General features: G+C 62.2%; 1 protein-coding gene across 1 annotated transcript; it reads right to left on the reverse strand.

Moving 5' to 3' along the window:
• Window positions 1-1481: 1481 nt before the first annotated feature.
• Window positions 1482-11615, reverse strand: MAB21L4 (mab-21 like 4). Its single transcript, XM_003908178.5, has 5 exons — window positions 10256-11615; window positions 6331-6556; window positions 4776-4929; window positions 3084-3440; window positions 1482-1970 (listed from the first exon to the last, which is right to left on the reverse strand). The coding sequence occupies exons 1-5, from the start codon at window positions 10767-10769 to the stop codon at window positions 1878-1880; spliced, it is 1344 nt and encodes a 447-aa protein (XP_003908227.2). The 5' UTR covers window positions 10770-11615; the 3' UTR covers window positions 1482-1877.
• Between the last annotated feature and the right edge of the window lie 228 nt (window positions 11616-11843).

The following is an 11843-nucleotide window of genomic DNA, read 5'->3' on the forward strand; positions in this document are numbered from 1 at the left end:
CCAGTGGCCACATACGAGTTCCAGAGGCCCTGCTGTCCTGTTATACTAAAGATACCACGTCTAGCACAGCACGTGGACTACAGGTTACAACTTGATTAAGTTTGTGTAATCCACTACCATTCACCATAATCCATCTGGCTTCTACTGGGGCCATGTTGGTGAATTAAAGCTCTGAAAGTAGAACTAAATTAGTACACCCAGGAGGTGGCATGTCTTGCTGGGTTATCTTGGCCATGAGAATAGGGATGATTTCGAAACAACCTTCCCCTTGGCCCTTCCTGCTATTACAGCTCTTACCCCTGCTATGTACAGCCACCCTGCTTCACAATCAAATGCCAAAGGAATGGCCACAGGGTGGGCCTGGCCCTTCCATTCCATTATGAATCAGGTGGGAACCATGATTCTGCCTTCCACCAGCCCCCATTCTACCGGGGGAGGAGCGATGGCATTTTGTGTCCCCTTGCGTGGGTGTCGGCTCAGGCCCTGGATCTTGCAGCCTTCAAGGGGCCTGGGCATCTCCTGTTGTGAGTGTGTGCGTCCTCTGGCAGATGGCCGGAGGTCCCTTTCAAGGAGGCTCCAGGGAGCTGCTGCTGCATGAATTGCAGGTTCCCTCCAAGAGCCTAGAGTGTGAGCTGCGGCTCAGGCACTGAGGGGTAAATGCCCCTGAGAGGTCAGAGGTGGAGAATAGGAAATGTCCAATGGGCAGGACCCATGCAGGTCATGGGCTACAGGCAGGCAGTGCTGGGTTGATGAGAGATTGTGAGGTGCGGGGGACACAGAATGGTAAGGACAGAGTGGAGGTGGCATCAGATGCCAGGAGAGGACACCTTACATCAGAGAGGGGGGATGTATTAGGAGGTTCTTGTACTGCTGTAAACAACTACCTCAACTACCTGAGACTGAGTAATGAATAAAGAGGTTTAACTGACTCGCAGTCCTGCAGGCTGTGCAGGAAACATGGCTGGGAGGCCTCAGGAAACTGACAGTCAAGGTGGAAGGTGAAGGAGAAGGAGGCACATCTGACATGGCCGGAGAAGGAGGAAGAGAGCAAAAGGGGAGGGGGAGGAGCCACACACTCAAACAACCAGATCTCATGAGAACTCACTCACTCTCACGAGAACAGCAAGGGAGAAATCCACCCCCATGATCCAGTCACCTCCCACCAGGCCCCTCCTCCAACACTGGGGATTACAATTCGACATGAGATCTGTGTGGGACACAGATCCAAACCATATCAGGGGCCACTTCCACGGGGACGGGAAGAAGCAGATGGGACTAGTCCTTGGCAGGTGGGTTCATGGCTGTGTGTGCACCCTCAGTTGCCTTTAGTTTGCTCTAAGAACGAGGTAGGAGTGGGGGATGGCTGGGGAAGGGGGGTCTTTCACAGAGAATGGAGAAGACTCAAAATTATCCGTCTGCACACGAGCCTCTTCTACTTCTAGGGGAAATACTTTCCACACAGATATACAAAAAGTAGAGAGTCCCCTTTCTGCTGGGTATACCCAGCACATTCATTTTTTCAAGATCAAATATACAGCATTTCTTCTCCAAGGAATGGCACACAGTGCAGGCAGGGCCAAGCCCTCAGCTCCAGGTCTCGTGCCGAGGCTGTTTGCTTAACACCACCACGTGGCTAGGCCAACATGCACTACGTGGGGTTTGGCACCTGCCCCAGGGAGGAGGTGCTCCAAGAGGGCTGCCTTGCCCCACCAGGCACTGAAAGACTCTGAAAGCCCACTCCTGGGGACAAAATCCCTCCACTGTCCCCCTCAATGAGAAGCCCATTCCTTCTTCCAAATGTCCCAGGAGCCTCCCATGGTGCAGTGCAGAGTCTGTCAGGCAGCCGAGAACAGGTGGCCAAGACCAGGTGGCCCAGCTCAGCTCTCCTCGCCGCCCAGAGTCCTGGCCTTCTGGAAGATGCTCTGCATGGCAGAGATCCGGTCCTTATCCTGGATGTTGAGGACCTGGAACTACAGGCAGGGTTGCAGGGGAGAAGGGTTACAAGGACGCCTGGAGCCCACGATAAGCTTTCAGGGCCAAGAGCACAGCATGGAACAACCAGCCCTCCCTGGGCCATGCCGGGCCTGCCTGCCCCGGGTATCTGCCTGGATGGGCATGCCAGAGGCAGAGCAGGCCCAGCCTCTGCTCCTCCCTGAGCTCCTTCTCACACACGGCGTCCCTGGTGTGGGCCTACACACAGGAGGCCCCACGGGGTGCTGCTTGAAGGCTGCCTCTGGCGACCACCCCACCCTCACCCCACCCTGCCCACACAGGTCTGCTGAGAGCAGAGCATGGCCCTTGCCCCCTAATCTGCAGGCTCTGGGGTAAAAATTCTTAAGTGCTGGGCATGAGGGGAGACCCCAGGAGGCCATCAGCATCTCAACAGGCAGAGGTTTGCTAAAATAGGATAGGAGATGCCCAGCAGAGGGCAGCTACCCTGTGGCCTCACTGTGACGAGGACATGGGAGAGGGTGGCTGAGCAACCCCCAGTGTGCCCTGGAAGGAGACCGTGTTTGTTCCTGGGATGAGGGTGAGGGCCCGGCCCTGGGCGAGGAGCAGGGTGGACTCTGGGCAGGCTCAGCAGAGGCGGCAGAGCCTGGGGCACAGGGAGGGACAGTTGGTGGAGCCTCCAGGCACCCACGAGAAGTGGCCCAAGGGACACAGGGTCCCAAGGAGCATGGCTGTGGATTCTCGAGTCCAGGGAGAAAAAAACATGGTCCCTGTGGGGCCCAGGTAAGGCCACAGCCCTTCACGAGGAATGGAACTCCAGGGTGGGCAGCTGGGGCTCTGAGCATTTACCAAGTGTGAGCTGGGGGGCAATTCTGGTGGGAAACGGAAGCAGGGTCAGACCCACTGCCCTGGTTCCAGGGAGCAGCCCCAGGCCCTGAGGGGACCCCCCATGGCCCGTGTGACCCCCAGACATCACATGTCCCCACAGATGCTCTCCATCCGAGCCCTGACCTGGCCTCAGCATTCCTGGGGCCGCTGACCTGGGAGAGAGTGGGCAGGGAGCTGGGCCAGGGCTCCGCCCCCACCCTCCCACACCCCTGGGCCTGCCCAAGGTTCCCACGGCCAGCACCCACCTTGTCCAGCAGGACGTCGAAGTAGGCAGTGGCCCAGTAAGTGGGGTCACTGGCCGGCAGCTGCAGGAGTGCCTTGAGCCCGGAGCCGATGCGCGGCGGGGGGCTGCGGCCCAGGTGGGTGGCGTGGATGCGCAGGGCCGCCTCGGGCTGGCTGGCGAAGCCCTCCACACGCTCGTAGATGGCGCCGAGGTCCAGGCCGCTGCCCTGCAGCAGGTTGCGCTGAGGGTGGAGGAAGTGGGGCAGCTTCCGCGTGGCCAGGCAACAGAGCAGCACCACCAGCAGGCGGTACACGGCGCCCTGCAGCTCTGCCCAGTCCTCGGGCACTGGGAAGAGCACGGAGGCCCACAGCAGCACCGTCTGCAGGACAGCGGGGTCATCCCTGGCCTCCTGTCCCACCTGGCCTACGCTGCACTCCCACCACCCTCACCCTGGCTGCCCCTCCCTGCTCCCACCCGCACCTCTCCCTACCCTGCGCCCTCCCCTCCACGTCCCAGTCGTCCCAGTCGGAGTCCCAGGCCCCTCCCACCCGCTGCCCCCAGCCTGCTGGCTCCCAAAGGCATGAACCCCCTCTCTCTCCTCCCTTGCCTGGCTCTGGCCCTGGCACCCCACCCTAGCTCCTCCTTTCACCCCCCAGGACCTCCCTTGGGGGTCTCTGCAGCTCCCAGCATCCTCTGGGCCTTTCTCTCCTTCCCTTCGCCCCTTTGAGCTCCTACTCACCCCCTACAGCCCAACCCAACAGGCCCCATGGCATTGTCACAGTCCTAGTCTGTGTGCTCACGAACCCTGGCCTGAACCACAGACATGGGCTGCCTGTGGCAGCCCCAGAGACCCTTCCCCTCCAACCTGCCCCAGGCCCTGTCCCACAGTGGCTTTTCAAACCCTCTTCTTCCACGGCCCCCTCACCCTGCAGTTGAGTTTGGGGCTTCAGAACCACCACGCATCCGGCCTCAAGGGGAGCTGGAAGCTCCAGGTCAGGGGGAGGCCTGAGAGGGCGTGGCCAGAGATCATCTGGGGACTCCCAACACCAGAAGGGGCACCTCTCCCTCAACACTGAGCCAGGTGGAGGGGCCAGCCCCATCTGTGGAGCGGCGCCCGGCCAGCCACGCACTCCAGGGAGCGGCCAGCCGAGCAGACACCCCAAGACAGCACAGCACCTGCTTCCTCGGGGTTGGGGTGAGTTGGAGTCCCTGGCCCCTGCCTGTTCCTTGTTCTTCTCAGCATTTGACATTACAAAGCCCCAGGACAGAGTTCTGCAGAATGTCACTGTGGCCCAGGAAGCAGAGAGAGGGGTGTGCCTGGGCTCTGCTGGGAACCCCCAGAGGGAGGTGTCCCAGCCGGGTGACATTCCCAGACACTGGGAGGAGGCTCGCTGGGCGGGAACACTGGGCTCTGTGAGGCCCCACCCTGAGGTTCTACCCAACAGTGTCCCAGGGCCAGGAGGGCTGCCAAGGTCACGGCCCAGGGATGGCGAAGGCCAGCCTGTAGCACCACGGCTCCTGCGGCCACGTTCCCATGACCCCCATGAGCCACGGCCTCACCTCAGAACCTGGACGGGCCCTCAGAATCCCCCCAACTCCGACTCAGGGCTCACACCAGCTGCCCGCCAGTCAGGGCTGGCAGGAGGGACTCGCCTGGGTGCACCTACTCCTGGGCCCTGCTGACAGACAATCCCCTGAGTCCCGCCCTGGGTACCTTCAGGTGGCCAAAGGTCAGGCCGTCAGTCCGGCCACCATCTCGCCAGCTCTCGTGGTTGACCCGGTCGAGGATGGAGAGGCTGTCCAGGCGATGGCCCTGCAGGGAGCCCAGCTGCCCCAGCAGCCTGGTGAGCAGGTAGTCAGTGGAGGTCCTGGGGCCCAGAGAGATGCACTGGGTCAGCCCCCGCCACTGTTGGCCCCCAGCATGGGGAGCTCCTGAGCCCCGGAGGTTCAGGCCCTGGCCAGGGTCATGCTGTGCTGTGTCTGCTGGTGGGACCCAGCCTGGACCCCAGGCTTCTCGGGAGCTGCGGTCATCGGCTGTGCAGTGTGCACGCCTGCTTTTCATGGAGATTCCCCGGCCCTGAATACAGAGGGAGATTGGAGCCTCCAGGCCAGCCCGGCCCTTTGTGTAGACAGGAAGGTGCCTCTCAGACCTGCCCAGGTTGGAACCACCCAGCCCGGGGGTGTGACAGCTCCACCCACGGCCTCTTCAGGAAGCCCAGGGCGGCAGCCTCCAGTGGTGGCCACATGATGGGCTCAGAATCTCTGCTCCACTCCCCAGCCCCGCCCATGCCTGTAGCTCAGAGCAGCTCACAACAGACGACTTGCTGTGCGCATGCTGGATGGGCTGAGGTGGTAGAGCTTTGGCACCGCACCCTCATGGGCCCACCCTTCACGGAGCCACAACAGAGGACAGCCATGTGCCCAGTGTCTCCCCCAAGTCTATGGGACATGGAGCACCAGAAATGTCATTTTCCTATTTAATTGCAAAAATGACTCTGCCCAGCCAGCCCTTTCCCTTCCTTGGCAGGCGGACAGGCGGACAGGCGGACAGGCGGACAGGTAGTTATTCCACAAGCCTGGACACCGCCCCTGCCTTGCGCGACGGGTCAGCGGGAATGCAGGGCAGGTGACGGGCACTCTGCCAAGCCTTTCCTTTTTGGGGAAAACCACAGGAGGGGCATGACCAGCTTTGTAAAGCCCCCCACTGACGAGCGTGGATTCAACCATCCTTCCAGCAAGTGAGGGGGTGTGAGCCACCCCGAGGGGCTGTTGCAGCGGTGTCAGATCTGGATGGGGTGCGGTCCCTGGCCATTGGCTAGGGGTCTCCAGGGGAGCTCAGCCTCTGCCCAGTGCCCCTTTCCTTCCTCTCACAGACAGCAATGTGGACGTACCCCCATTGTGTGGGGACCCTCTCAGCTTCTCTGGGAACCCTCCTGCCTGGACAGGTTGCCTGACCTCTCAGCTATTTTCCTGCCGCAAGCAAAAGCTGGGTAGTGGATGGTCCCATCTAGGGCAGCCGTCCACAATTCCAGGTCTCTCATCACCCAGCGTCAGATGCCACCAGGCCCCTTTCCACTTGGGAGAGGACACATCTCCACCCTCGCTACAGCCAGAGACCCCAGTAATCTCAGTGGAACACACGTGCCCATGGGGGCAGAGGCAGATGGAGGACCCTGCAGATGCTCCTGGCTGGAGCCGGGGGAGCATGGGAGCAGTGGCCCCTTCCTGCCCACTCCCCAGGAACCTTGTGACTGGGAGGGTGCGCCTACCTCCAGAGCTGGGTGCTGGCCGGCACCAGGTCCACCCCTTGGCTGAGGATCCTTCTCAAGCTGCCCTCAGGGAACCCAGGCATCTGCTGGGCCCCCTCCAGGGCAGGCGCCCCAAGCTTCCTTCTCACCACGGGCACCACACGGAAGTTGATTGTTCTCCAGCCGCTGGACACCAGCAAGGACAGGTGGAGCTGCTCCTCCCTCAGGCTGGCCGCATTCAGCGAACCTGCAAAGACCCAAGTCACGCCCTCCTCCTCGACCTGCCTCACCCGCCCAGGACACTCCACAGCCCTCCTCCTGCTGCCAACTTGGCTCCTGCCCCTCATCACCTCTCCCCTGCAGCCCTCTCTGCTGGCCCCCACCTGCAGGCTGCAGCATCCCAACCCCGGACACCTGCATCCCTGGACCTCAGCCGAGTGAGGAGCTGGCCACCATGCCTGCCCACTGGTGACCGTCCTCAGCACAACTGTCAGCTCAGCGACCTGCAGCATCAGTGATGACAGCAGCGTCCGACGTGAGGTTTTCCTTTGCCAGGCACTGCCCTCACCCCGTAGCCCAGGACCACGCCTGCTGTGCCTTCCCAGGCCTTCCTAAGCCTGCTCGCTCTGCCCCAGCCCTGGGACCAAAGTCCCAGCCCTCAGCTAGCCCCCTGCCTTCTGACGACGGCCCTGGCGTCTCTGCTGCCTTCTCTGCGGGGAAGAAGGCAGCAGCAGTCCAGGCTGGGGCCACAGGGCTCCCACTCCAGAACTGGAGAGTGTGGAGCGAGGCTAGGCCTTTCCTCCCCAGAACTCGCCTCCTCCCCATGCCCCCTACCCCTGCCCCTGGAAGCTTCCCTGAGAGCCCCTGCCACTCAAATCAACTGCATGCACAGGAACCCCATGTTGGACCCAGCTAGGGCACCAGTCTACATGATGAGGGCAGCTGGGGCAGGAGGGACAGGCCCAGGCCGGGGCTCAGTTCCCATGGAGAGAAGAGGCGGCGGCGGCCGCCAGTCGTGGGGAGCCAGCTTGGCCGCCCGTGTTTCTGGGCTGCCCAGGCTCACAGCGAGAGCTCAGCCGCTCTTCCTGACCAGGTCTGGGTCCTACGCTTCCCAGAGAGCCCTTGCCCGAGAGCCCCATGGCCTCTGTCACCCCACAGGGGGCACATTCTGGCCAAGAAGTTTCCCACTCCCTTCCCTGCTCAGACCCCACCCGGGGCCCAGCCCAGTGCCCACTTCCCTAACATGGAGCCCAGAGCCCCCGGAGGGCCCGTTCCAGGGTGTAATGGGGCTGGGGCTGTGGGCATTCTGGTGAATCCAGGGGCCCTCTGACCTCTGCCTCAGTCACCCAGTCCCCCCAAAACAAAGTAATACCTGAGAATGAAGAGGGTGAGGTGTCACTCGGGGTGACTGCAGACACCCGCACGGCCCCTGCCCAACACTGGCCCAGGCGCCAGGGGAGAGGCCGCCCCTCCCCTCCGCAGCACTGTCCAGCCGGGGGGCCCAGGTCACAGGGAGCTGAGCCCAGGCGGAATGCTGGCGTGTCCCCAAGGGAATCTTGGCCTGTGCCTTGGGAAAGGTCCCCACCATGAGTGAGCATGGGGCCTGCCTTCCTACCATCCCACTGCCCCAGGGCCCTCCCGGAGGAAGCCTGGTGCCGTCTGTGTGGGACCTCAGCACCCACAGTCTCCCGTGGGGCAGTTCTGGGGACACCTCTGGGACCCACCTCAGGGCAACCCTGGCTCTGCTGCCTGGGCAGCCCCTCCCACAGGGGCCTCAGTTCCCATCAATGAAAGAGAAGGAGGGCCCCCCCAGTGCAGCGTTTGAGGTGCCTGCCATTCAGAGCCGCCTCTAGTGGCCACACACTGCATCTGCCGTGGGCCACACACACTAGCTGCCCGTGACCTGGCAGCTTGGAAGGCAGCCACAACTGCACCAGCCCAGCCACAGGCCACAGCCCTGGGCTGGTCTCACCGGTTCCCAGGATGGGGGCAGCCTGACCCCTGTCACCCAGGCTGCCACTTCCCTTTTAAGGTAAGTGTCAGGAAACAATGCCTGGAATTTCCCCGCAGGCCCAGCCCAGCGCAGCTTCAGGGGCCGTGGGCACGGCCTGCAGTATCGGGTCAGCATTCTCAGAGCGCACTCTGGGGGTGTGAGGAGCCTGGCAGCTTAGACTTAATCCTAACGACTCAGGGCCTGGCACAGCCTCCTGCTCACGCCAATGGGTGGGCCTGTCTCACAGGTGGGGACAGGGCCAGGTGAGGTTGGCAAGAAGATAGAAATACCCACCCCACAGCCTGCATGATTAGAGGCTCAGAAGATGCCGGGGCAGGAAGTCCGAGGGGCTGGGGGCAGGGTGAGGGCTGGCTGGGAGCACAGAAGCTGACCCCCCAGAGGTCAGGTCAGTCACTCATCCCAGGGCACCAGACAGGTCTGGGGAGGGCTTCTGTTAGAATCCACCCTCCTGGCCTTCCAGCATGCAGACTGGAGGTCTGGCTGTGTGCGGCGGCGGCAGCACACCCTTCCCCAGAACTCAGAGAAGGTGCCCCTGCCTCCAGACAGGCCCCAGCACTGGGCAGCCCCAAGCAGGTCACGGCCTCTCGCAAAGGTGAGCTGACCCCACCCGCTGACCTCACGAAGGACATGAGGGTCAGATGAATACCAGGGAGGTGACTCGAGGCAACAAAGCCCTGTGAGGACTGTGGTGACTCATATTGGACAAATTCTGTTCCAGTCCCCAGTTCCCTTCCAGGACAACCTGATCCCCCGAGGATGGCTGCACTACTCAGGGTCCCCATCATCCTGGCCCCTGCACAGGCCAAGTCCTGTTCTCCCAGCCACCCTCACCATCCAGGCAGCTCCTGCTGAAGGAGCCCTGGGCTCAGACTCGCCCTGGATCATATCAACAGGGCCCCAAAGGTTGGGCCAGGCGCGGTGGCTCACACCTGTAATCCCAGCAGTTTGAGAGGCCCAGGTGGGCGGATCACCTGAGGTCAGAAGTTCAAGACCACCCTGGCCAACATGGTGAAACCCCGTCTCTACTAAAAATACAAAAATTAGCTGGGCGTGGTGGCCCATGCCTGTAATCCCAGCTACTCGGGAGGCTGAACCAGGAGAATCGCTTGAAGCCGGGAGGCGGAGGTTGCAGTGAGCCAAGATCGCACCACGGCACTCCAGCCTGGGCGACAGAGTAAGACTTGGTCTCAAAAACAAACAAACAAACAAACAAAAAGATCCCAGAGGAGAGACTGAGGCCAGCCCCTGGTCCATGTGGAAGCCCAGCCTCAGAGCCCACTTGGGGTTCAGGACACCAATAGGCAACTCAGCCACAAGCTGATAAGACATACACACACACATGCACACGTATTCATACCCCTGCACTCATGTGCACGCAGGCAGGCACACACACACCCCTCCCACCTGGTGCAACATGACCAGACACTGGAAGTGGGCGTGGGACGGCCTCGAGGATCCTTGAGGTCACAGGCTGTGACTGGCAGCAGAGCCACCGGCCTGGAGCCGTGCGAAGGACCCTCCTGCAAATCCACCAGCAAAGCAGCTGCCCCGGACTCCAGCCACTGGACGAACGGCAGCCATGGAAACCGCCGTGCAAACACACAAGACACGGAACACATCGTCTGTCGTTAGAGGCGTTTGGAGCTGGAAGACCTAAGTGAGGTCCCCCGACTTCTGTGCCCCAAGACGCTGTTCACACTTGCACAGTGTCACACACTTGCACAGTGTCACGCACGTGCACACACGCCTGTGCATGCAGTCACACACAGAGGACAGTTGCCACCCTGTGTGCACGTACATGGCAATCACACACATGTGCACTCATACACTTGCACGCAGAAACCCACACAGTGGGCAGGTACAGCCCTGTGAGCACCCACACAGCAGCCCGTCGGTACACACAGATACACGTGCAGTGGGCTGTGCCTGTACCTGGCCTGATGAGACTGTGGTGCTTGCAGTGTACGATGGCTGCCACCAGCAAGTCTTTGAGGACACACAGGACCTTGCTGGGCACAATGTGTCCACGGCACTTGGCATCACCCTCCGAGGAGGCAGTGAAGATATCGTCGGTGGTCCACCGCTCCAGGCCAGCCCCTTCCCTGGGCACACCCAGTCGGCATAATTCAGGGCCATCCTCCGGCTGGGTGGCCTCTGGTTCCTCAATCAGTAGAGCCTCGGCATCCACCCACAGGGGCACCTCCATGTCCAGCGGGTCCTCAGAGGAGCGCAAGGCGAACTGGAAGGCCTCCAGGCCGCGGGAGTAGTCCACGATGAAGCGGGGGTCCAGGGCATGCACGCGCTCCAGCACCGTGAGCAGCACATTCTCTGCGCGCTGGAAGTCCTGGGCACGCTGCGCCTCCCGCGACCGGATGGCCTGCAGGTAGTGGTGCCACAGGGGCACCTGCACGGCCATGGCTGAGGTGGGGACAGCAGGGGCAGGCATCCTTTCAACGGTGGCAGGTGAGGGCCAATGGCCCCTGAGGAGGGCTCCGCAGGCCGGCTGTGCAGATGGGCTGGGAGGAGGCACCTGCCCAGGTAAGCAGCAGGTCTGCAGGTGGGGCCTCAGCTCCCACAGAGCAGAATTCCGGAGTGACGGCACAGTGCGGCAGGTTAAATAGCTGAACTATTTAAGGCCTTTGAAGTGGGGGTGAGTCAGTCCCCAGCAATCGGGAATGTCACAGGGGCCGTGCAGGGCAGGCGGAGGCTGGGCTTGGTTACCCTCCTCCCTCCCATCAGAAGAGCTCTCGCATCTTAGGCCCAGGCCCCTGTCCCAGCCAGGCTTGGGGTCCCTGGAGAAATCCTGCCGTGGACTGTGCCATCCCTGGGAGGGGAGGCCTGTGTGTATTCCTGATGGGCCTCCTTCCACCCTCCTGCCCACAGCCCAGGGGCCAGGTCTCTGGATCAGGCCTCCCTGCCCCAGCCTCCCTGCCAGGTTGGAGGGAACACAAGGCGCCCCATGGCTCAGTGAGAAAGGGGAGGCAGGGCGGTGGCTGCCCAGACCCCGCTGTGGGGGAGCCCCGGACTCTCTAAGGCTGCCTGGAAGGCGGGGAACCTGGAGGCTGCGTCTCTGCAATGTTCCCCTCAGACACCTGTGCCCAGCTTAAAGGAAGACGCCTCAAACGTGCACAGGTCACAGCCCTGGCGTGGCTCCTGCCTCTGCCCCAGCTGTGCGTCCAGCCATCTGGGCCCCGGACCCCTGGGCTACCAGTCCCCACCCCACCCCACCCTGTCCAGCCTCCAGTCTGAGAGGAGCTGGCACCCACCTAGCCTGGGAACTGGAGCTCGTCTGGTTCTGGAGAGAAGCAGTCTCCGTGGCTCCACCTCACTCAGGTGGAGAACTTCGCCCCACCATCCCCCTCCAGCACCTGCGCCAGGCACCCTGCCCGCCCCGCCCCTCCCTGCGCAGGGCCATGCAAGTCCCAACCAGCAGGGAGCCGCCCCACCGACCCTTGGCCCTGCCAGCTGGCCGGGTGCGCTGGGTGCTCAGCCGCAGGGGTGTCTGCGACCCATGGCCCTG

The sequence above is a fragment of the Papio anubis genome, chromosome 10 (genome assembly GCF_008728515.1).
Source record: "Papio anubis isolate 15944 chromosome 10, Panubis1.0, whole genome shotgun sequence".
Classification (NCBI taxonomy): domain Eukaryota; kingdom Metazoa; phylum Chordata; class Mammalia; order Primates; family Cercopithecidae; genus Papio; species Papio anubis.

Coding starts and splice junctions, on each gene's coding strand:
- MAB21L4 (XM_003908178.5), bottom strand. CDS start 10,769: ATGCCTGCCCCTGCTGTCCCCACCTCAGCCATGGCCGTGCAGGTGCCC. Junction 4,930..6,330: donor GCCAGCACCCAGCTCTGGAG/GTAGGCGCACCC, acceptor TCTGGGCCCCAG/GACCTCCACTGACTACCTGC. Junction 1,971..3,083: donor TCGACGTCCTGCTGGACAAG/GTGGGTGCTGGC, acceptor CCCTGCCTGTAG/TTCCAGGTCCTCAACATCCA.